Source organism: Desmodus rotundus, chromosome 6, assembly GCF_022682495.2.
Source record: "Desmodus rotundus isolate HL8 chromosome 6, HLdesRot8A.1, whole genome shotgun sequence".
In the NCBI taxonomy this organism is placed as follows: Eukaryota; Metazoa; Chordata; class Mammalia; order Chiroptera; family Phyllostomidae; genus Desmodus; species Desmodus rotundus.
In genome coordinates, this window is record NC_071392.1 from 101,213,428 (window position 1) to 101,236,509 (window position 23,082).

Genomic DNA, 23,082 nt, shown 5'->3' on the forward strand with positions numbered 1-23,082 from the left:
CACACAGAGTCACAGAGAACCTCTGTGTTCCGGGCGCTTGAGAGAGGGCAGGGAGACAGACACCTGACTCTCCCTTGACTCTACGGAGCTTGCATTCTGGGGGGAGAAACAATAAAAATGTAAATTAAACTCTGATCTGAGGTCATCTCAGATACTGATCAGAGCTCTGAGAACAAGGAAAGGGGGGTGGGGGGGCGGTGAGAGAATGTGATGGGGGCATGCGTTAGACAGAGGCTTGGGGGGGTGGCTCTCTGAGGAGGGAACACCTGCTCCAAGACAAAGGGGGACAAGGAGCCCCATGAAGGGCTGGCTGAAGAAGTCCAGGTGGCTGGTGCACTGGGGCAGAGTCCCCTAAGGCTTGGCCCTCTGAGATTCGGAAGAGGCAGTCTGGGGTGATACAACAGGGCTGGGGCCGGGCCTGTCCCTCTTGCCCTGCCGCGCACTTGCTGGGCAATCCCCACCAGCCTCTTGCCCTCTCTGGGCTTGGTTTCACGGTCTGGGAGAAGGTTTGACCACACGGTCTCTGGGAGCGAGTCCAAGTATGACGATCCCGGGGCATTGGACAGGACACTCGCAGGCTGTGCCCTCTCAAGACTTTCAGTCCAAAAGCACAAAAGACCAAGGGGCAGAATCCCCCCTGACCCCCAACAGCGTCTTCTGCGCAAAGGGGATGAGGACCGAGGTTCTGAGGCTCTGACAGCTTCGTTGCTGCAAAATGAAGATGTTCTTTCTCCCAGCCCTGTCTGCAGGAATAAAACCAGGTGGCAAAAACCCAGAGTGCTCCGCTTAGCTGTCGACAGCCCTCCGACTGGCTGCAGCCTTGGAAATAAATGGTCCCGTCAGCTGCTGAGGAGGGTGAGCTCGGGATTTCAGATGAAAATGAAATAAGAGGGAACGCAGCCCAGAAGCAACGCAAAGTAACGATGGGACATTAAAATCTTCCACTGCAGCAAGAGTAGTGCACGGGGGTGCTGACCTCAAGCGTGGGGACACGGGGGATGAGCTCACACCAGGGGGCTGGCTGGTGGGCCCTGTGCTCCTGGGGTCTGTGGGCTGTCTGAGGGGACCTGGTTCGGGCTGGCAGGGCCACTGCTTTCTTGCCCCACCCCCACCCTGTCATCTTGCTGTAAAGCCTTGTAATCTTGCCTGTCCCCAGATCAAACAACCTACAGTAGCAGACCTGCAGATGGGGCTGCCTTTCCCTCTGCGCCGAGGACAGAGAGCCTCAAACCTTATACTCCTAGCAGAAGGGCCATAGGCTACAATCCCCGAAATGAGGCGATGCAGAGAAGACAACCTTTTAAAAAGCCATCATCTACCAGCACCTCTAGTCCTGCGAAAAGTGAGGTTCGGGGTCATTCTGTGTTGCAATCACAGCTTCTTGTAATCCTGAGCGAATTACTTACCTGTGTCTTGGTTCTCCTCTCTCTAAAATGGGAGAGGGAGGAGGAATAGTAGTCCTGACCACACTAGGTTATTATGAATTAAATGTAAAAATCTGAGAACAGTAACTGGCACATAGTAAGTGCTCTGAATGAGTTAGTTTATTTGAATCTTTATAAATTTATTATTTCATTAAATATATCTCTGCATATACATGTAAAGCAGCATAATGCCAACCAAGTTCAAACACCCATCTGAGTTCTAAGAAGCTCAAAAATTGATACTAAGGAGCTAGAAAATGGATTCTTAGCAAGCAACCTCCTGACTCTCCCCTCCCACATCTACCCAACAATCTTCAACAATGACGCCCAGCCTCTCTCTGAGCCTTGCTAATACACAGCAGCTCTTAAAGAAAAAAAGTTGAAAGCCAGGGTTAAAATTTCAAATGCTTATAGGAACCAGGAAGGAAAAGTAGAGGAGTAAAGGAAGCCCAATGTTAGGCATTAAGGAATAGTGGAGACTGTGGCAAACTGGAGAACCCAAGCCTCATCTAACAGAAAAAGTTGCTACCAGCTTTAGCCAATTATGCCAGTAAGTTCAGGGTCAGCACATCTGCTAAGTTGTCAAGAGAAGCCAGAAATCCAGATCTTTGTATGAAATTTTCAAATATTGGTACGTAATTCATTATTTTTAAAGCATGACAGTTGAAGCAAGATGCATCTGTTTGTAGCCTCTGAGTTGAGGGGCAGAGCCTTCCCGGCTGTTAACTGACTTCCAGGCAAGTGTTCTTTCCCTGCAGGAGCCAGAACATTCTGGCTGGACTGAAGCAACAAGGAACTCCAGACAGAACTTAATTAAGCTCCACTCTAACACCTAGTAGTTGGTAAAGACTCTGGAGAGAAAAGTGAGGGAGAGAGCCGCTTGAGGGCTGGAGCAGAGGAGGAAAGCTGGAAGAAGGAGGTGGGCTTGAGGGTGTCAGATCTAGGAGGAACTCGGGAGCAAACCACAATCCAGAGGAGGGACGAGGGAGGGGAGGCCTCAGAAGGAACTGAGAGCTGCATCTCCGAGCTTGGCCAGGCACGTGTGGGTCCAGAACCTGACGCTTCTCAGGAAGGTGCTCCGCGGACACTGCTCCGGGCTGATGACGCTTGGAGACAGCCTGGAGGCTGTAGGGCCTCCCGGGAGAAAGGCCAGCGCACACTGGCCTTTCTGTGGATGTGGCCTTCACTGGGCTGGAAGTCCTCTGGCAGCTAAGAGGTCTGCTGGCGTGTGGGCTCCCGCAAGAGAACGGACATAAGCTCCCTGGGGCTGGACATGTGACTTTTGTGTCCCGAGTGCTCGCTCAGTCCTCCATGAACGTGTGTCCCATGATCCAATGAATGAAACCGAAGGACAGAAAGAAAAACATCAAACAAGAGAGTGCTTGACCACACTTCCAAAACTGAAAATTTCCCCCAAAGCAGGGAAAATCAGCAAGGGCTCCAACGCTCCTGGCACGCTGCAGCCGCGAGGATGTGGTGTTTGCACAGAGGAACACCGCACATGGGGTGCTGGGAAAAGGACAGTGTCATCCCATAACGGCCAGACTCAGCGAGGCCTAAAACAGCCCCACAGTGCCCAGGAGACAAGGCACAACCTATCAGAGCTCTGGCAGGTGTCCTGGATCATTCTAGAACTAGTCAACCATAACCCCCGCCCTGGTAGACAGCACAGCTGAGAGGCTCAAGGCACCAAGGGGACTGTGTCCAGTCACACAGCCAGTCTAGTGGCACAGGCTGGACCAGAACCCCAATCTCCTGACTCCCCGCGCAGAGCACCCTGGACTGAGAGCAAAGCTGGGGCTGGGGTGAGGCACGTGGGGCCCCCCAACTGGGGTGCACAATGTAAGGAGGCGCCAAAAAGCTCAGTAATCACATTAAGTAACACTGGGTGGAGCATTTGAGATCTCGCTCCCTGGCAAATAAACTCGTCAGTTTGGCTCGAATAAACTCTTACAAAAAAAAAAATTTTAAAGATAAACAACATTTTGATAGAATATTTTTTAAATCCAAATCAGTGCAAAACAAATCCATGATGAGCAATTATCAACTTTTAAAATAAAGCTTTAACTAAAGTTGTGCCTTTGCATGCCTCAGCCTCACGCCCTGCACCCTGATCCCAGCCCCCGACCAAGAGTCCCAAAGTGACAGCTGGCTGAGACCTGAAGGAACTGGTTGTGTGGAAGTTCGTGGGAAGATCACAGCAGACAGAAGGACAAAGCGTGCTTGGGGTGTCAGAGGCACAGAGAGGAGGCGGAGGGCCTGGGCAGAGTGACTGCAGGGGAGGCGGTGGGTGGAATCCCCCCTTCCCCTTCCCCCCGCCCCCCGCCCCAACACAACAAGCTGCAACCCTCCCCCAACACATGCCCAGTTAGGTTCACACACCCCCCACCAGGAGAGCTAAGGGAGTGGAAGATGCCCCCCCCCACCCTCCCCAGACTGCCCTCCTCGCTCTAACCAGGTGTCTTGCAGCCCCAAGCCTTTTCATCGCAAGGGAGCGAATGGATACAACATTTGAACAGCTCGGGGTAACCCTTCATGCACAGAAAAACAACCCAGAACTTTAGGGCTTTCTGACAGTTGGTTATGAATGGGAAGGAAAGCATATTCTTAAACCACTGACAGCAACTCCCTTTTAAGGTATTTCCTCGGGCCAGAGACAGAGACGCCACATACTCCGCCTGCCCCCTATACTAATAGCAGCGCGTTTTTCAGCATCAAGCTCGGGCTTTTAGGTCAGACAGGCCTGGATTTAGGCCTCTTGCGTTTACTGTGTGACCCTAGACAAAAAGTCAGCCATTCATGATTCTCTGGCCCTGATGGTAACTTAAACAACATAACCGTGAGCTGAGGGGCAAACCATAGGCCGTGGTTGGGGTTGGGGGGGCATGACCCAGAGCCAGCACACCACTCCCTTGAGGGGTGCCAGCCAGATCTCCCAATGTTGCTAAAGAAAATATTGTATGTGAAATCTACCAAGTTTTCAAGGATGGCAACTAATTCAAAAATTAAAAGAATTGTTTTTAAGCCAGCAGGGCCAAATGCAACAGGTCTGCGAGCCAGAGTCCACCTGCTGGCCCAGTGTGTACCTCTGCCATCTACAAATCGCCCAGCCATGCACCTCCCTCCCCCGACAACACCTCGTAGGTGTCAGCAAGCAAGGCCAGCCCCGTCTTTTCAGAAGAGTCCGCAACCACCATCAACATCCCTTTCCACAGGACAGCTTGGGAGGGAATGCTTCTCGGGAGGAAAATGAAGATACGAAGCGCTGAGAATCTGGAAGACTCTGAAGGGAGGGAGGAACTGAAAAGAGGGAATTCCTTAAAAGGATTTACAAGAATTTTATTGGACATAGTTTAGCACAAGTCAGGGATAAGATCGGGCAGTAATTTAACTCATGGACACAGCAAGTGAGTCTGGTATGTGAGGTGGATGGGGGGAGGGGCAGGGAGGGAGGTGCCCTTCCGGAGGATGGTTTCCACCCAGTGTTTCAGGGTCTTCTGTGCACAGGTCACCCCAGCCTTTGACTCAGGTGCCTAGCGTTCTAACAGGCTCAGCCCTTGACCATAGGGGTGCACATAGGCTCAGCTGACCCTACACAATAGGTAGCAAGGCTTGGATCCCCCAGTGGATGTGGTAGCTTATGTGGGCTTTGAAGTCAGACCCAGCTGGGCTGAGTTTCAGGGCTTCAGCATCAGTGGTTCTCAAACCCTGATCCCCCGACCAGCAGCATCAGTCTCTCCAGGGAGCATGTTAGGCGGGCCCCTCCCCAAACCCACGGAGTCAGGGGGTGGGGGCGCTCCTGGGCCCCAACCATGGGGGTTTTCACAAGCCCTCCGGAGGACTCAGGTGCACATCCTCATCTTCTGGTGTTTGGCAAGTTCTAGGTCCCTCTGAGGTGGCCAAACCTACCCCAGCCATTATTTCAGAAGCCTGGTCTGTCTGTGCCAGGCAGCGTGGGAGATGCTGGGAGGGTGGCACTCAGCTCTGACCCTAATGGAGTGTGATGACGAGTGGGGAGACAGACAACAAGAAAGGAACACGTATATAAGCACCGATTTTCAGATGGGAGAAGGCACAGGCCTGATCCTTCGTTTCTCAAAGTGTCCTCTGGGGATCACCTGACCACCAAAGCCCACACGGCTGGGACCTCGTGTCCTACACACCCTCCCCAGTCCACCTCGCCGGTGTCCCTGCTGTTGCTCAGGTATGACTCCCTCTCTCCTGCTTCAGGGCCATCATCATTGCTGTCCCACCCACCTGGAAAGCTCTCCCCAGTGTCCCAAAGATGGCCTCCTTCTCCTTGTCCAGGGCTCAGGCACCCCTCATAGGTGTATCTAAGTGGTCTGTCTCCCCTCACCCTGTACCCACCCTTCTCCACTCGTCATCAGTGTTCCTGGATCTGCCCCTCTCCCCACAGCAGGTGAATTCTTGGGTGCAGGTGTGGTCACCTCCAGGGCACCGTGAGCCAAGGGTTGCTGAATGCATGAACACCCTAAACCCTATTCATCTTCACAAAATCCCAGAAAAAGCGGACACCCGCCACTCTGGAGCCTGATCCTCTCCCTTAAGGAGAAAGCCACAGGCAGGGTCCACAGCCAGGTTTCCTCGCGTCCTTTCCTGGCTCCCTGATGGGGAAAGGCGATAGAGACGGGAAGGAAAAGAGGAAAGCAGGGTGCGAGGCAAAGCATCTTAAGAGGCTGGGTCTGCAGCGCCGCCCTCTGGGGTCCAACCCAACCCCCCCACAAGCGCGACTCCTACCAATTCTGACGCCGCGTGATGCTCCCCGCCGACTGCCCTTGTACCGGGTGCAGGACCCCCGGACCCCAGGCCCCGCGGACCCCCGGATGGGGGCGCACTCAAACCTGGATGGAAAGGCACCTAGCCCGGCTGTCCCTAAGAAGGTGACGCTGCAACGCGCCTGCAGTCCCTGGCCCACAGTGGCATGAGGGGCCCAAGGGCAACGGTGCACTTGGACTCCACGGAAAAGCCCCAGACAGGGCGCACATGGCCCTCAGAAGGCGGAAGCGCGTGGAGCGTGCAGCCCGGTGCAGTGGAGCGTGGGGACTTTACGTGGCCCGCGGAGACTCTGCAGCAAAGACGCAGGAGGTCCAGGACCTTGGGCGTACCGGAACCGCCAGGGGAAGGCACGCAGGACCCCAGAAGGCTGGAGCGCCAGCAGCCCCATGGTAGCGGAGCGCGAGAACCACGAGGGCCGCCGGGCCGAGGGGCGGCGGGAAAGAGCAGAAAGGGCTGGCATGGGCGCTTATATCTGTGTTCGGACAGCCCTGTCCATCAGAGGTCCGCGGCCGCGAGCCGGATGCCCGGACACCGGGGGGCGGTGTGTGGTGTACCCACTCGGGCTTCGGGGCAGGGCGGGCGCGGCTGCCTGCCACCTCCCCCTCTCCCCGCCCCGCGCTCAGTCCCCTCCCTCCGTCCCGCCTCCCGCCCGCCTCCCTCCCTCAGCGGCTGCCGCTCCGCGCTCCCGACACACTCGGAGCCCGGCGGGGACCGCGAGGCAGAGCCGGGCGGCCCTGGGTCCGAGTGCGCGAGCCGAGACGGGCTCGGGGACCGAAGTTTGCCCGCGGCTGCGGGAGGCGGCGCGGGAGCCCCGGGAGGCCACCAGCCCCTTGCCTCCTGGGCCCTCGCCTGGGACCCCCGGCAGCCCGGGCTACGCCAGCCGCGGCCCGGCCAACTCCGAGGCGGGGACGTCGCGACGGGCAACTTGAGGTGGGAACTTTGCGCGCTGCAGCCTCTCCGGGCGCCACCGAGCCGCTGACGGGCCCCGGCGCCTGCGAACTCGGGCTCGGGCGCAGCTCGGGGCTCCCCTGGAGGGACCCCAAAACCTGCCGAGGAGGGCGGCTGGGGCGACAGAGGACCTAGATTCAGTTGCTGCGGGCAGGGCGTGGAGCACGCTCGCCGCGGTCACAGTGCGGTTCCAGCTCGTGTCTTTCCCGAGCGGGTCAACCACCGGAGTGCGAAGTAGGGGAGGTGACTGGGGTGGGGAGTCATCCCGGCGGGGGTTTCTCGCTGCCTTGCGGAGCCCTGGGAGGAGGGAGTGTTGGGGGAGATGGAAGGGGGCGTCTGTCCCTCGCTCATTCACTCTGTCCGTAGGCACGGAATGGAGCTTCGCACCAGTGGGCTTTATTGAGTCATTCATTAACTCAACGAGCTTCTATTGAGTGCCTACTGTGTGCTGGGCCCTGGGGATCCTGAGACGACTCTTCACCTGAGGGAAGGTGGGTGTCATCACCTCAGCCTCAGGGTCCCCATACCCAGGAGGGGCTCAGCCTGGATGGGTTGGAGTTTGGGGGTGAGAAAGGAACAGAGGGCATTTCATTCATTCATCTATGGATGGGACGAAGATAGGCTGATCCCCTACTATGCGCAGCTCACCATGCCAAGAGCCTAATAGTCATTATTTCATTCATTTAACAAACAGTTATTGAGGCCTGTACTGGGGAGAGAACCTGGAAGGAGAGGGATGGGGTGGGGACTGGATAAGATGGAAGGCGGCCTGCAGCTTAAAGAGAAGTAAGAATTAAGACCCAGCCCCTCCCTGGGGGAGGCCTCAGCCTGTGGGGGTGGCTGCTCTAGCAGGCCCCACCCCGCTGTCTAATGCCTTCATTCTCTAGGGGAGAAGGGAGTCTGGGACATGTTGCTGGCTAGAAGGAAAGGGTCTTGAAAAGGCTGGGATGGCGGGGGGTAGCAAGGAGGGTTGAAAACACTGATCTAGCATTACAGATGAAGGCAGGCGCCCACCCATGGGGTCTATGAGTTAGTTGTCCATTTGGGAGGCATTTCCTTAAGCACTTGCTCTTCTTAAGCACTTACAGGGTGCCAGGCAGCAAAGTCCGCCAGGTGGATGAGACAGGCACAGATCCCCCTTCGCTGACACCTTGAGATAAGTGCAGGGGGAGGTGAGAGGAGGGAGCAGGAGCTGCTCTGATTCACTGGGGGAGGGGACACGGGGGAGGCTCCCGCCTCTGTGAATCTGAGCAAGGGCTGTCACTGGGGCATGTTTGGTACTGCGCGCATGACTGCATTCGGAGTCACTCTGGGGTATGGCTCATCGGAGCCTGTCTCCAAGGAAAGTTTGGCACTGCGGGAGACCAGCCCCGATGCCCGCCCGGGGATGGGCACGGGGCCAGGGCACGGACTTCTTAGGCTCTGCTGGGCCTGAGCTCCACCCCGCACCCTGGAGCTCTGCAGAGGCACCTGCTGAGTGGGGACAGTGTCTGCAAGATGGGCCGGGGTGGCCCCTGGGGACTGCCCTCAGCAGTTGTTCCACTCCCCGTCACAGCCCATTCCAGCAGAGAGATGTCTGCTGTGGGACACACTCCAAACCCATGGGGAGCCATGAATGTGCCGGAAACAAGAGAGCCTTCACTCCCGCGCTGAGGCTTGAGAACTCCGGCTGCCCTCCCCCGCCACCCCCGAGCTGCTTGGGGCAGTTCTGGGAGCCAGGCTCTGGTCCCACTGCCCCCTTAAATTCTCTGCACCAGACACACAGCCGGGCTCTGGCAAGAGGTGAGGCAGATGCCCCAGGGAACAGAAGAACGGAGAGAGGGAGAGACAGAGATGTGTCGTGAATGCAGGGCTGAGAGACCAGGAATTACCCCCCCCCCAAGCCCTGAAGGGCTGTCCTTTCTCCACATCCCTTTTCTTATAAGTGATGAAGAGTCAACATTTCCGGTTGCCAAACATATAGGGGGCTGGAAGCCACTCTTGGTTGACTCATTAAACCCAGAAATGGAGCCCCTGAGTGGGAAATGGCAGCTGGAAGAGCCACTCCAAATAGTATTAACAAAAAAGGAGAGGTGAGAAAGTCTAGCTGCAAGCACTCAATCACTGTGGGCCATTTTTATTACAGAGCAGGCTGGGCAGGGTGCTACCCATAGGATGTGAATTGTGCCTCCAAGATTCTCCCCTGCTCTGCAGGGGCCTCACCCCTGCACCTCCCCGGACAGGACACGCAGGCAGGCCCCATGCTGTCCCTGCTCCCTTCCTCACCTCCCTCCACCAGCTCACCCCAGAGACTGCAGCCCTAACTCTTCCTCAGGGGGAGGAATGGAGGGATTGTTTAAGCAGGTGTCTCTTTCCTATGTCCCGAGGTCCCCACTTCTCCCCCAAGCCTGCTCCTCCTTTGCTTATGTCTGTGTTCCCAAATTTTACCCTGCAAGGAGGCAAATTGAAAAGGGCTGTCTGGCTCCCACCCCAAAACACCTCCTGGTGGAAGGCAAATATGCATTTGGTGTTATTTTGCAGCAGCTGAGTAGGGAGGCCCCAGAGGCTGCCTCTGTCTTTTTTGGGGTGGAGGGAATGACTCTGACATGTTTACTCTTGTGACAGCAGGTGGGGGATGGAGGGAAGAGCCCAGCTCCCAGAAAATATACTACCCCCTGCCCAGAACTTGGGCCCCAGCTCCAAAGAAGCTGGACTGAGGTCCAGCCTGGTTGGATTATGATGAGGATGGATGATGGAAGGCAGGCAGCTAAGAAAGACTCTCCACATGGGTACAGCATCTCTCAGAGAGATTCAACATGCCAGGACCTGGGCCAGGCTAATGGCTGAATCCATTCTGATTAACATTTTAATTGGAGATTAATGCAGCATCACCCAAGTCTGAGTCATCCCAGTCAGGAGCCCTAACCGGGGACTGAACCGAGGAAGCCGCTCTGGCAGGGGCATGTCTCCAGTTTTTGGAGATCAGAAGTTCAAAATGGGTCTCATTGGGCTAAAATCAAAGGGTCAGCAGGGCTGTGGTCCTTCTGGAGGGAATCCATTTCTTTGCCTTTTGCAGCTCCTAGAAGCTGCCTGCATCCTTGGTTCCTGGCCCTGCATCACACTAACCTCTGCTTCCATCACCCCATCTCCTCTGACTCTGACCCTCCTCCCTCCCTCCCTCCCTCTTATGAAGACCCTTGTGATGACACAGGGCCGCCCACATAATCCCAAATCTCCTGGCTCTTCTCTCCATCGCAAGATCCTGCATTCAGTCACACCGGCAAAGTCACTTTGCCACGTAAGATAACGTATCCTCAGGGTCTGGGGATTAGGATGTGGACATCTTTGGGGGACCATTCCTCTGCCTACCATAGGGGTGTGGCTCATCAGTTTATGTTACAGATGGGGAAACTGAGGCTTGGCCACGGAAGGGACTTGACTTCAGGGCCAGGTGAGAGGGAGAGCCAGCCCTGAAGTCCAGTCCCTGGAAGGTGTCTTGTCCTTCTCATTCCTTTCGAAAACAGGAAATGCAAGGGGAGGATGGGGGAGCAGACTTGCTGCACAAAAGTCATTCAAGCAAACACATGTGTGGGGCACAGCTCCAAGCGCCTGCAAGGCTGGGACTATGATCGCCCCAGCTTACAGCTGAGATGCCCCGGCACGGAGAGGTGCTTAAGGGGGGACAGCTAGTAAATGGTGAGCCAGGGGCCCCACCCTCGCCCCTGGCTGGTGCCACAGGGGAGCTGTTCTGCCCAGAGGCCAAAAGGGCAACTCGGAATTTGACCAAGCCAAGCGTTTTGTTCACTTCTCACTCTGCGGCTGTGCAGATGCACACTAGGAATCAAGATGTTTCCCTGCCACGAGCAATTGTCTGCCTCTCCTCATTCCTCAAGCCCATCCCAAAGCTTGCCTGTAGAAAACAGAGACGAGAGACCCAGGGGGTGGAGATGCGCACCCCATAGAAAGGGACCGTCTGGCTCACACCCCCAGAAGACCTCCGGGGAGGCAGGGAAATGCAGAGTCAAATGCATGTGGTTTGGAGTCCCACAGACTTAGATTTTGGCTTCATCACTCATCACCAGAGCTATGAGTTTTCACTTCCCGAAGCCTCAATTTCCTCATCCGCAAAATGGGGGAGTTAACGGTAACGCTTGCCTCTTTGGGAAGGGCGTGGCTCACACACTTAAGGCTCTTCCGCAGCGCCTGGCACTCGGCAGGCAATTCCGGGAGGCTGTGATTGCCGCTCTTACAGTACTAGGACCATTCAGATCTCTGCAGCCTCCCTCCCACTTAGAAAAGGGACAGAGAGTTCCGCGTCCTAAGGATGGGCATAGGGTGCAGAGTCCCCTCCTCCTCCCCACTCCTACCCTCACTGAAGTCACACCCTGACCACAGAGCAGCCTCATGGTGAGGCTGCCACTCGGAACTCCTTACGGTTTAAATGATCATTTGTCTTTGGAAATGGATACTCAGCCCTCAGCCATTGCTTGTGGACATCGCCTTTCTCCCAAGAGGAAGGACAGGAGATTGCATGGGAGTGTCAGCAGATCTGCCGGCTCACAAAGGGGAACTTGATCGAGGTGTTCCCATGGCCGAAGGCTTCCACTTCTCCAGTGAAGCTCCCCAAACAGGGGACCCACAGAGCCTTCCAGAACCCCAAGGACATCGAGAGGTTGGGCAAGGGGCTCCCCTCCAAAGCCCAGAGCAGCTCTCGTGCACCCAGCTCCTGCGGGATCTCTGGATGTTCATGGCACCTTTTCTCTCTTAAGCATATGGGAGACTTTCTAAGGGAACCCGTCGAAATGCCCATTCCTGGGCCCCCTTCAAGCACTCTGGGTGAGAAGGTCTGGGGAGAGCCCGGAAATCTGTATCCGCAGAGCACTGGAGCAATTGGGAACCTGGCGGCTTGGTTGTTCTTGTGTTCATTTGTCTTTTGTTTACTTGGATTAAAGCCCAGACAGAGTTGTGTTAACCATGCTCCTTACTTCACTCTTCATCCTTGGCCTGTGCTGGGCCATATCATTCATTGGCCCCTTCATTCCAGTCCCCACTCCCCGTGCTTGTTCCCCTTTCCCTTCGCTCCCCAGCACCCTCCCTGTGGTTGATACAGATCCTAACGTGAACACGAGTCTCTGTAAAATATATAATGCTGTGTGTGGTCACCTACATCAAGAGCGCAGTGCTACAAACTTCTGCTTCTTCTTCCACTTGGCACCGTGGTTTTGAGACCGTAATGCATCGCTAAAGCTACATCTAGCGCGTGGCTTCTGATTCCTGCGCCATCGACAGGACTCTCTTGGCCGTCCCCCCACCCCACCCCAGTAGACCCTAGGGGACCTAGTATGACATGCAATTTGGGGTGCATGTCCTTGTACCTTGTTTCTCTCGTACATCTGTCTCCCCAGAAGCAGGTCCTGCATCGAGGGTTTGAGTGCAAAAGTTCACGGTCGACAGTGTCTGCCAAGACTTCTGTGAGTCCAGACCTGGGAGATGTACCCCGCAGTGGGGTTCCCAGGTCACAAGACACCAGCGCCCTCCATCTCCCTCAGCACCCTGGGGGCTGTCCCAGAGGCTGCACCAGGCCACACTCCCTCCAGCAGCGGGTCCCAGGGGCCAGACAAGGCTGGGTTCAAATCCCGCTGGACCAGGTCAAGAAAGGAGTCATCCTTGGCTGGTGGAGGAGGGATGACAGGCACCCCACCCCATAGCAAATAAGAATATAGCAGGTGTCTGTGGCGTGTCAGGCATTGGGCAATCACGTCACCGTGTCATTTGCTTTAGTCTTTACCACAACTCAAGAAGGTGGGAGCTATTCGTATTCCCACTTTACAGATGAGTCTCAGAGATAGGAATGACTTGCCCAGTCACAGTAACTGGCCTTGATCCCAGGTCTCCTGATTTCAGAGCCAGCGGGCTCCTCTGCTTCCCCAGCTTGGGACGCAAGTTGTCCCTCGCGCTGGCTTCTTCCCAACCATCCATAGACGCTCAGAGGTCGTTCACTCCGATCTACCACGCTCTCGAAGTGACAGACCTGACCCTGAAGAGAAACTTTAAAAGACAGATTTTTCATGAGGGTATCAGACTGGGTGAAAAGGGGCATTACTTTGCAGAAGCTGGACTTTGGGACATGTTTGATTTATGACCTTCGCTCGAGACTCTGGAGTCTAGAGCACGTGGAGCCGTACCCCTTCCCCGCCCCGCCGCCCGACCTACACACCAATCAGATTGGATGCCAGGAGAATCGTGCCCATTCTGTGTTTGGCAAATTCCGGTGTCTGGCCCTCCAGGTACACGCAGACTGAACAAAGTGTCCTTTTTCCCTCTCCATACTAAACCATCTGCTGAGAAGGAGGAATCCATCGCTCATTGCAGAAGCTTCCTGCTGGAGGGAAAGCGGGCAGGCTGGAAGAGATTCCTCAAGAGGAGAGGGGAGTAGGCTGTGGGGCTGTTACAAGAGCTGTCCATGGCTTGCAGGATGAGAGGAATGTCCCTTGGCTCCATCACTATTCTTGCCAAATAGGTGGCTGTTTTTTCCGCTTGTCTTTGGTGGCAAAGATAGAGCAGCAGAGCTGAAAACGATATCACTGACGTGAAGCTGCCTGAAAGGGACCCCTCTCGCTCCCGCAGGGGATCGTGGCGGCTTCACCTGAGGAGATGGGTTCCAATTTTAGGGCAAGTGAAAGACATTCCCAACACTCAAATCATTTCTCATTTCAAACACAGGTATACCCTAGTTCTCCAAAACCCAACCTGTGACACTAGTTTCCCCCAAAGATGAACGAGTGACAGTTTGCTTTTGTAGCAGGATCGCAGTTAGTTAGGAGAGATCCCCTTTCCAATGTGGAGCCCCCCTGGCTCCTCTTGTACACTTTCTCATCCAGACAGGTGTGTGTGTGTGTGTGTGTGTGTGTGTGTTTTCCCTGAACTCGTCCTGAGCACAGATGGACACTCAGGTACTGGAAATGGGTTTCCATGAGGAATTGACGGATTTTGCTGGTACCCCGTGATTCCACAGCGGGGACTGGGCTTGGGGGAAGGATGGTGCTTTTAAAAAGCAAGGTATCAGACTCTTACTGCTTTCCTATAGAGTGACTTGATTCTGGACAGCTCTGTGGCTATATAACAGGAGGGTCTCAAACTCAAATGCCTTCAGTGGCCGGGAAAGAAACACACATGAGTGAAGTGGAGTGGGTGTTAGGAAGAGGAGAGGTGGGGACTCTGGTGGGTGGCACATAGGCATGCCCTGCCTCAAGGGGACAGCCATTTCTCAGCTGGAATTTGAGCCAAATATTGCCAGATAGCCTGGTTTTCCAGAGAAACCAAGAATATGAATGCTTACATGAAAGTTCTCCTTTTTCAAAATCTTCTCCAAACCAGGCAAAATATTTGTGAACCAAATCTGGCCCATAGGCTACGAGTGAGTAAGCACGCTCCTTCTAGCCCTGAGGGCTGGGAAGGAAGGGGCCTACAAAAGCCGATATTTTGACCTCAGTTTCTCACAAGTGCCCTCCCCACGTCGGCCTCACCAGTAGGAAATGTACTTATTTAGCAGACACTTCTTTGAGCTCCCATGCAGCTGGGCACAGGGATTCAGAGAGGACTAAAGTATAGCTCTTCCTCTCAAGGAGCAAGCAGTCCAATAAAGGGGCCAGGCTTGCATACAGATAATGCTAAAACTGGGTGAGAAGTGCATTGAAGATAAATGCTCCATGAAGAGGGATGGAGGGAACTCGATTTAGCTGGAAAAGCCCAGGAAGGCTTCCTGGAGGAGCATGCATGCCTGTCCTTGTTCACTCCTGTACCCTCAAGATGATGTGTCCTGATCTGTGAACAAATATGGCGCTGTTGCCATAATTACACTTTTCTTTGGACACTCTTATGTATGGCAAATGATATGGGTATTCTGGCTATGGAAACAATACAAGGCATTCCTTTAAGATAAATGCAAATAGTAATCATAATTATTTCTGAGTACCTACTGGGTGCCAGGCACTGTATTAAGTGCTCTTATGTACATAATTCATTGAATTGTCTTGATAATTCTACGAAGTAGGTCATGTGGTTATACCCATTTCACAGATGAGGCAACTAAAACACATCAACGTTGAGTAGCCTGCCCAGGCTGGGGCTCCAAATTCTATGCTCTTACAACACCAGGGCTTTTCCTCCTGGGCACCGTGGACCTTGGGGACCAGATAATTCTCTGCTGTGGGGTCTGGCCTGTGCATTGCAGGAATTTTAGAAGCATTGTTGGCATCCACCAGACATGACCATCAAAAATGCCTCCCGAATTGCCACACGGCGCCTGGGGGACAAAATTGGCCCTGGTTGAGAACGGGTCATGATCTACTCTAAACTACCTTTCTCAGCTACATAAATACCGAAGAAAAAGTGGGGCCAACGCACAATAAAGTATGCGGTTAACGGCAGGACATCGGCTGCCCGGCGGCCCCGCCGGCTGCCATCTCTGCGGGGTCGGGGCCCATGTCTGGTTCTGGGCTCGGCTGTGAATCACTAGTGCCTAAAGCGTTCCTGGCACCCGGTAGCTCTCAGTATATTTATATAAATGAGGTGGATATGGAAGAACTGTAACATTTAGGGGATGCTGCAGGATGGTGTTGCTATTTTCACTCTCAAGTGAATGTTTTAGTCAGCTTGGGCTGCTATAACAAAACACTGAACGGGGGGGCTCACAAAGAGACTTTCATTGCCCACAGTTCTGGAGGGGGGACTTCTGCCATCAGGGCGCCAGCCTGGTGGGGCTCTGGGGAGGACCCTCTTCCCGGCCTGTAGATGGTGCCTCCTGACTATGCCCTCACAGGGTCTGGGGAGAGGGCTCCGGTCTCCCTTCCTGTCCCTACAGGGACACTAAGGCCATCATGGGGATCCCACCCCATATAAACCCAATCACCTCCCAAAGGCCCCACCACCCAATGGGGTCCAATGCGGGGGGCGGGGGGTGGAACAGTTAGGGCTTTTCCCTGTGAATGTGGCCGACACCCTCCGGTCCCTAACAGCAAATATCTGCCCAATTAGCATGGTCAGCTGAGACTCAGGACTCACTGAGCGTCTTTCCTCTCTTCTCCCCCTCCAGGCCCGAGAGGCATGTGAAGGCCCAAAATGACCCTCCTACCGGGAGACAACTCTGATTACGACTACAGCGCCCTGAGCTGCACATCGGACGCCTCCTCCCACCCGGCCTTCTTCCCGCAGAGCCAGTCGCTCAAGGGCGTCTTCTACCGCAGGGCCCAGCGGCTTCGGCCCCAGGACGATCCCCGCCAGGGGGGCCCTCCCGACGACCGCCGGCGGCGCATCATTATCAATGTGGGCGGCATCAAGTACTCGCTGCCCTGGACCACACTGGAGGAGTTCCCGATGACACGGCTGGGCCAGCTGAAGGCCTGCACCAACTTCGACGACATCCTCAATGTGTGCGATGACTACGATGTCACCTGCAACGAGTTCTTCTTCGACCGCAACCCAGGGGCCTTCGGCACCATCCTCACCTTCCTGCGGGCGGGCAAGCTGCGGCTGCTGCGTGAGATGTGCGCCCTGTCCTTCCAGGAGGAGCTGCTGTACTGGGGCATCGCTGAGGACAACCTGGACGGCTGCTGCAAGCGCCGCTACCTGCAGAAGATGGAGGAATTCGCCGAGATGGTGGAGCGGGAGGACGAGGAAGACCCGCTGGACAGCGACAGCCGCGACAGCGAGGGCCCCGTGGAGGGCGAGGGCCGCTTGGGCCGCTGCATGCGGAGGCTGCGTGACATGGTGGAGAGGCCGCACTCGGGGCTGCCCGGCAAGGTGTTCGCCTGCCTGTCAGTGCTCTTTGTCACTGTCACCGCCGTCAACCTCTCCATCAGCACCTTGCCCAGCTTGAGGGAGGAGGAGGAGCAGGTAAGAGCCCCTAACTGTGCAAGGAGGTGCGCTGCGGTGAGGGAAGGTCTCTCCGGACAGGAGACAAAGCTGCCTGCTAGACCACCTCCTCCCAGAAGTCTACATCCTTCCCAGGATGCACACTGTCACCTCCTCCAGGAGGCCTTCCCTGACTGCGCCGGCCGGGTAGCATCCCCAGTCCCTCTTGACATCACGTTTACATGTGGTTGTTCACCTCCACATTCAAATACAAGCTCCATGCCTGTCCTGGTCTAGACACTGGGCACAGTGTCTAGACAGTGCCCAGCACCACCAGGCACACCGCCACTCTTGAACAAATGAAGGAATGAGTGACTGAACGGATGACATGATTTATGATGTGCCTGGCCCTGAGCTAAGCGCATGACATAGATCAACATTTATCTCACTGACTTAAGTCCTTTCTCAGCCTTCCTAATTCCCTTGTATAAAAATACCCCAGAAGCACTTTCTGGGTTCTGAATGTAACTTTTTTGATAGGTGTGTGTGTGTGCACATGTCTTCAAACTGAGCGTTTCTTTGTGTTAAATAAGAGAAGGCATGGGACGTGTCTACTGAGGAGCCTGACACGGGGAGTGTGCTCAACTCTCAGGGCTGCCACTTGGCAGGCGGTTCACAGGAACCGGGGGCGGGGCTGCAGCCCCGCACACCTGCAGTCTTTTCGGCAAGTCTTCCAGCAACCCTGCATGGGAGGTGTTCTCTCACCCCCTTGACAGATGAGGACACTGAGGCAGAGCAGCTGGCCCCGACCCAGGTCTGACTGAGTCCAAACTCCTGACTGAGTCCAAACTCCGTGTTCTTCAACGTGGAACAATGGGTTCCACATGGCAGCCTGAGTGCTAATATATAGCCCCACAAAAGCAGGCTACTGGCTCCTACTGTACTCCCCAAAACTTTAATTTGGTCGCCAACATTTAAAAGTAAGGTATTTTTCATTTAAAAATTCAAACATCGCCCTGGCTGGTGTAGCTCAGTGGATTGAGTGCAGGCCTGTGAACCAAAGGGTTGCCAGTTCAGTTCCCAGTCAGGGCACGTGCCTGGGTTTCAGGCCAGGTCCCCAGTAGGGGGCGCATGAGAGGCAACCACACATTGATGTGTCTCTCCCTCTCTTCTCCTTCCCTTCCCCTCTCTACAAATAAATAAATAAATAAATAAATAATCTTTAAAAAAATCAAACTCCCAGCTTCTCCTAAAAATCTGTATGGCTGGGCCTCCTGGCCTGCCCCTCTACACGGCAACTCTCCGTGGGAGCTGAATCCACAGGACATTCACTCCCGGGCCAGCCTCCTTCTGTGTGAGACCCCTCCCCCACAGGGGGTTTCTGGGAGCAAGTTTGGAGACAGACTGAAAGGTTTAGACAGGTACACGTTGTATCGGCATTGGAGAAGTAGGTATGGCGGTACAAACTGAACCTGAATATCATGCCAGCCAGCACTTATTGAGCACTGACTGTGTACCCTGCATGGAACCTTAGAGCTACTGACCACATGGGAGGTTTTCCACACACAAACAGTATGGAAGAAGGAGCAATACTCTTGCATCTATAACCCACAGAGGCTTTCTGGCACTTTTTTATGTGCTGAATTTTAGAAACAAGTGTTAAGACAACAGCACTCAGCAGTAAAGTTAACTATCGGTAATCATAAAGGGTAGTGAGGCAGAGGGCTGGACTAGAGCCAGATGGCCTGAACGTAAATCTTATTTCCTCTACTCTGGCTGTGTGTCTGTAGGCAAGTTACTTTACCTCTCTGTGCCTCAGTTTCCTCACCTCCTCCCCAAAAAAGACTAAGAAAATGCTCATCATTTGAGACCTGTCTGTTAGTAACCAGACTTTGATTAGTATAGATTTCATTTCAGTTCCAGCCTACGCAATGCTGATGTCACCAGGAAAATACAAGTAAAGCCACTGTTTCATTCAACTTCTGATCCTTGCTTTTTAAAAATAACACTTGGCCTTTTTCAGGAGTCAGTGGCAATACTATTCTTTGACTCCATTTGGGGGACCAGTGGGGGTCCCTGTTTCCCCTCCTTCTTGAGCACACATTTGAGTGTCTACTATATTCAGGCACCACAGGGGAGGCAGGGTGACCAGGACAAGTTGTCGAGCCTCAAGGAGCTTCAAGTCCAGTGGGGGGAGGACAGTGACACCCCCTCCCCCATGACCATAAGCATGAGACACAAGCTGAGAAAGCTCTTGGGAGTTCCCGTCCCAGAGGTCTGAGACCTCAGGGCCCCACCAAGTAGTCATCCGTCCCTCCAGCCCCCAACACTTTTCTAGAGAGAGAGAGAGAGCTATCAGAGCAGGACTCAGGGAGGCCAGCTGTGCCCCGGAATCACAGGACGTCCCCGGCTGGCACCGTCAATGCCTTCCTCCCTGCTGAAGGCCCCTTCGAACTTGAGGCCCACAGCCATCCAGGTACGTTCCTCAGAGACCAGCCGGCGGTGCACCTGCCAAACACAGCGCACAGCTGTGTCTGAGAGGCCCATCCAGCGTTCACTCTGTACTGAATTATCACGGCGGTTAAAACCCAGGAGCTTTTACAGAAAACTCCAGATTTCCAGCCTCTCTCGAAAGCTTCACAGGGGCCATCTCAAGCCTGAATTAGTGATTCAGAGGCGGCAATCAAGGGGGTGTGAGTGATGGCCATGCCCTCCGGGGCCTCCACCCCCAGCAGTCCCCCTCCCCCATTCCCATTGCCCACCTGGCCCTGAGTGGCCAGCCCTGTCTGAACACCAGCCCAGTGCTCTTCCATCCATCCAGGTAGCAAATGTGAACCGATCACTCACAGCTCGCTGGACCTTTTCAGGTGAACAAACTGCCCCAACCTGTGGGGGCACAGTCTGCTGGGACAGGGAGCACGGGGGTGCGGGTGAGGGGCAGAGACAGACAATAAACATGTGCGATGCCCTGGCCGGTGGGCTCAGTTGGTTGGAGTGTCGCCCCATAACCCAAAAGTTGCGGGTTCGATGTCCAGTCAGGGCACATGCTTAGGTTAGGGGTTTGATCCCCAGTCTTGACACGTAGGGGAGGCAACCAGTCAATACTTCTCTCTCCCACATCAATGCTTCCTCTCTCCCTTCCTCTCTCTCTCAAAGCAATAAGAGAAAATGTCCTTGGGTGAGGGTAAAAAAAAAATTAAAGATGGTAAGCCCTATGAATCAGAGCAGGGTAAGGGGAACCAGGGTGCAGGACAAAAGGAGGGGTGATTTGACGCATGGGGGGGTCAGAAAGGCCCCCCTGGGGTGATATTGAAGCAAAGAGCAGTAGGCACAAGGGCAGAGCTGTGTGAGTGTGCGGGGAAGAGGGATCCAGGCAGGGGAGAGAAAGTCAAGGCCAGCTGAGGGGGGGTGAGCCTGGGCTGTAGGAGGGGCAGTGAGCAGGCACGCAAGGCTGGAACAGACAAGCAAGGTGGGCGAGGAAGGGGGACAGGTGGCAGCCAGCCACGTGTGGCATGGGAGACTTGTGCTGTCCCTTCGCGTTGTGGAGGTGCTGAGCAAGGGTGACCAGGACCTGACTCAGGTGCTCAGGGTCCCTCCGGCTTTGTGTGCAAAATGGATTGGATGGACAAAGGAGCCCAGGGAGGAGGTGCCCACACCCGTCCAGCTGAGAGAGGGTGGCGGCCAGACCAGGGTCGGGGCAGTGGACATAGTGAGAAGCGGCTTGCTTCTGGAATAGCTTTAAATAAAGAGCTAACAGGACTTCTGGAGGATTGCACGGGAGGTGTTGGGAGGAGGCCAAGTCTTCTGCCCTGAGCAGGAGGTGGGGTCGCTGCTTGCTAAGAAGGGGAGCCACAGGTGAGAGGGTAAAATCAGGAGCCTGAAGAAACTGGATCTTCTTGAATTTTTATTGAATTTATTGGGGTAACATTGGCTCATTAAAATTATACAGGTTTCAAGTGTACAACTCCATAGGGAAATTAGATCTTAATTGTTCCCACCACAAAAAAAGAGATGATAAGTATGTGGGGTGATGGAGGTGTCAGCTCCACGTCAGTGACCTTGCCACAATGTGTAGGTGTATCCAATCAGCATGCTGACCCCTTAAGCTTACACAATGTTATCTGCTAATTATACCTCAATAAAAATAATAAGTTTTAAAACAAATCAGGAGCTGGTTTGGTACATGAGGAGTTTGTGACTCCCATCAGATACCCGAGGGGTGACATCAAGAAGGCAGCCCAGCCTGTCTGGGGTGTGAAGTTCCGGGGCAAGGCCTGGGCTGGAGAGAGACGGTCAGCCTCAAGATGGCACTTTAAGCCCTAGCGATTGCCCAGAGCATGAGGGTAGCTAGAGTGAGGCCCCAGGGCCATACAGCACAGACAGGCAGGTTGGCCATGCCCAGGCCACCTCTCCTCCGGGTAGCACAGCACCCAGCCCCGGGGGGTGCTGGCCTCCTCGCTGGTAGGACCGCTGACCTCTCCGGTGACTCTCCCCTCTGCCCCAGGGCCAGTGCTCCCAGATGTGCCACAACGTCTTCATCGTGGAGTCGGTGTGTGTGGGCTGGTTCTCCCTTGAATTCCTCCTGCGGCTCATCCAGGCGCCCAGCAAGTTCGCCTTCCTGCGGAGCCCGCTGACCCTGATCGACCTGGTGGCCATCCTGCCCTACTACATCACCCTGCTGGTGGATGGCGCCGCCTCCGGCCGCCGCAAGTCAGGCGCGGGCAACAGCTACCTGGACAAGGTGGGGCTGGTGCTGCGGGTCCTGCGTGCGCTGCGCATCCTGTACGTCATGCGCCTGGCCCGCCACTCCCTGGGGCTGCAGACGCTGGGGCTCACGGCCCGCCGCTGCACCCGCGAGTTTGGGCTCCTGCTGCTCTTCCTGTGCGTGGCCATCGCCCTCTTTGCCCCCCTCCTGTATGTCATCGAGAATGAGATGGCCGACAGCCCTGAGTTCACCAGCATCCCCGCCTGCTACTGGTGGGCCGTCATCACCATGACAACTGTGGGCTATGGAGACATGGTACCCAGGAGCACGCCCGGCCAGGTGGTGGCCCTCAGCAGCATCCTTAGCGGCATCCTCCTCATGGCCTTCCCGGTGACCTCCATCTTCCACACCTTCTCCCGCTCCTACCTGGAGCTCAAGCAGGAGCAGGAGAGGGTGATGTTCCGAAGGGCCCAGTTCCTCATTAAAACCAAGTCGCAGCTGAGCGGCATGTCTCAGGACAGTGACATCTTGTTTGGAAGTGCCTCCTCAGACACCAGAGACAAGAACTGAGCCCTGAGGACACACCGCGCCGCCGCCACCGCCACCAGGACACCCCCAGCCCTGCCTGCCCTCTGTGGCTTGAAGCCATCACTGCAGAAGCCTTCAAAGGCGCGTGCTGATTCTGAATGTGTCCCTGGCAGAGGACCGACCCAATCCACACCCCAGGGTGTTCACGCCACCCACAGAGGCCATAAGCCCAGCACACAGCCGTGACGGTGCCCCCGCCCGCCCCAGCCCGCCAGCCTGTTTCCCTGTATAAGGAGAGGACTTATTCTCTCCACCATGTAAATACGCCCAGCAAAGACTTGCTTTATGGCTCTGCCTAGAGAAAAAAACGCAAGCGGCCTCAACAACGTGTGTCTTTACTGTGCATCGTATGCAGTTAAAGAAAACCAGTGACAAGGAGAGAAAAGCCTTTCGTGGGCTCTCTGAAGACAGGCAGCTGCATCTCCCAGCAGAGCCGGCCAATGTGGGAACCAGAAGTCAAAGAGCCTGTCCCCATGGGTCCCTCAGGCCTGGTGGGGCCCAGCAGGGTTGGCGGGGAAGGGAGGGAACAGACACCTTTGGGAAAATTGTCAGTAAATACCAAATTCCCGCTCTCTTGTTCCTCTTTGGCTCGTCCCACCTCCGTGCCACCCGCTCTCCCTTTGTCCTTCTCCCAATCCTCTCCTCCCCCATGTTGCACCCTCAGGCCTTATTCTCAACCTTTCCCCTCAAGGAACCCCTCACAGCCGAGTGCACACCAAGGGGCCCATCGGGACTGCTGACTGCAAAGGTGAAATTGCTTCATGATCTCTTTAAAACATACTGTGTGTT

At 55.1% G+C, this 23,082-nt stretch overlaps 1 protein-coding gene across 2 annotated transcripts; it reads left to right on the plus strand.

Annotated features, from left to right (window-relative positions):
* Nucleotides 1–6,916: 6,916 nt before the first annotated feature.
* On the plus strand, nt 6,917–22,584 carry KCNG1 (potassium voltage-gated channel modifier subfamily G member 1). Of its 2 annotated transcripts, XM_045194923.3 has the most exons (4): nt 6,917–7,151; nt 7,536–7,660; nt 16,243–17,042; nt 21,505–22,584. In XM_045194923.3, exons 3-4 carry the CDS (start codon nt 16,269–16,271, stop codon nt 22,273–22,275), a joined length of 1,545 nt encoding a protein of 514 aa, XP_045050858.1. In that variant the 5' UTR covers nt 6,917–7,151; nt 7,536–7,660; nt 16,243–16,268; the 3' UTR covers nt 22,276–22,584. The 2 variants fall into 2 exon arrangements, with proteins under 2 accessions (XP_045050858.1, XP_024415626.1); XM_024559858.4 differs by lacking the exon at nt 7,536–7,660.
* Nucleotides 22,585–23,082: the final 498 nt, after the last annotated feature.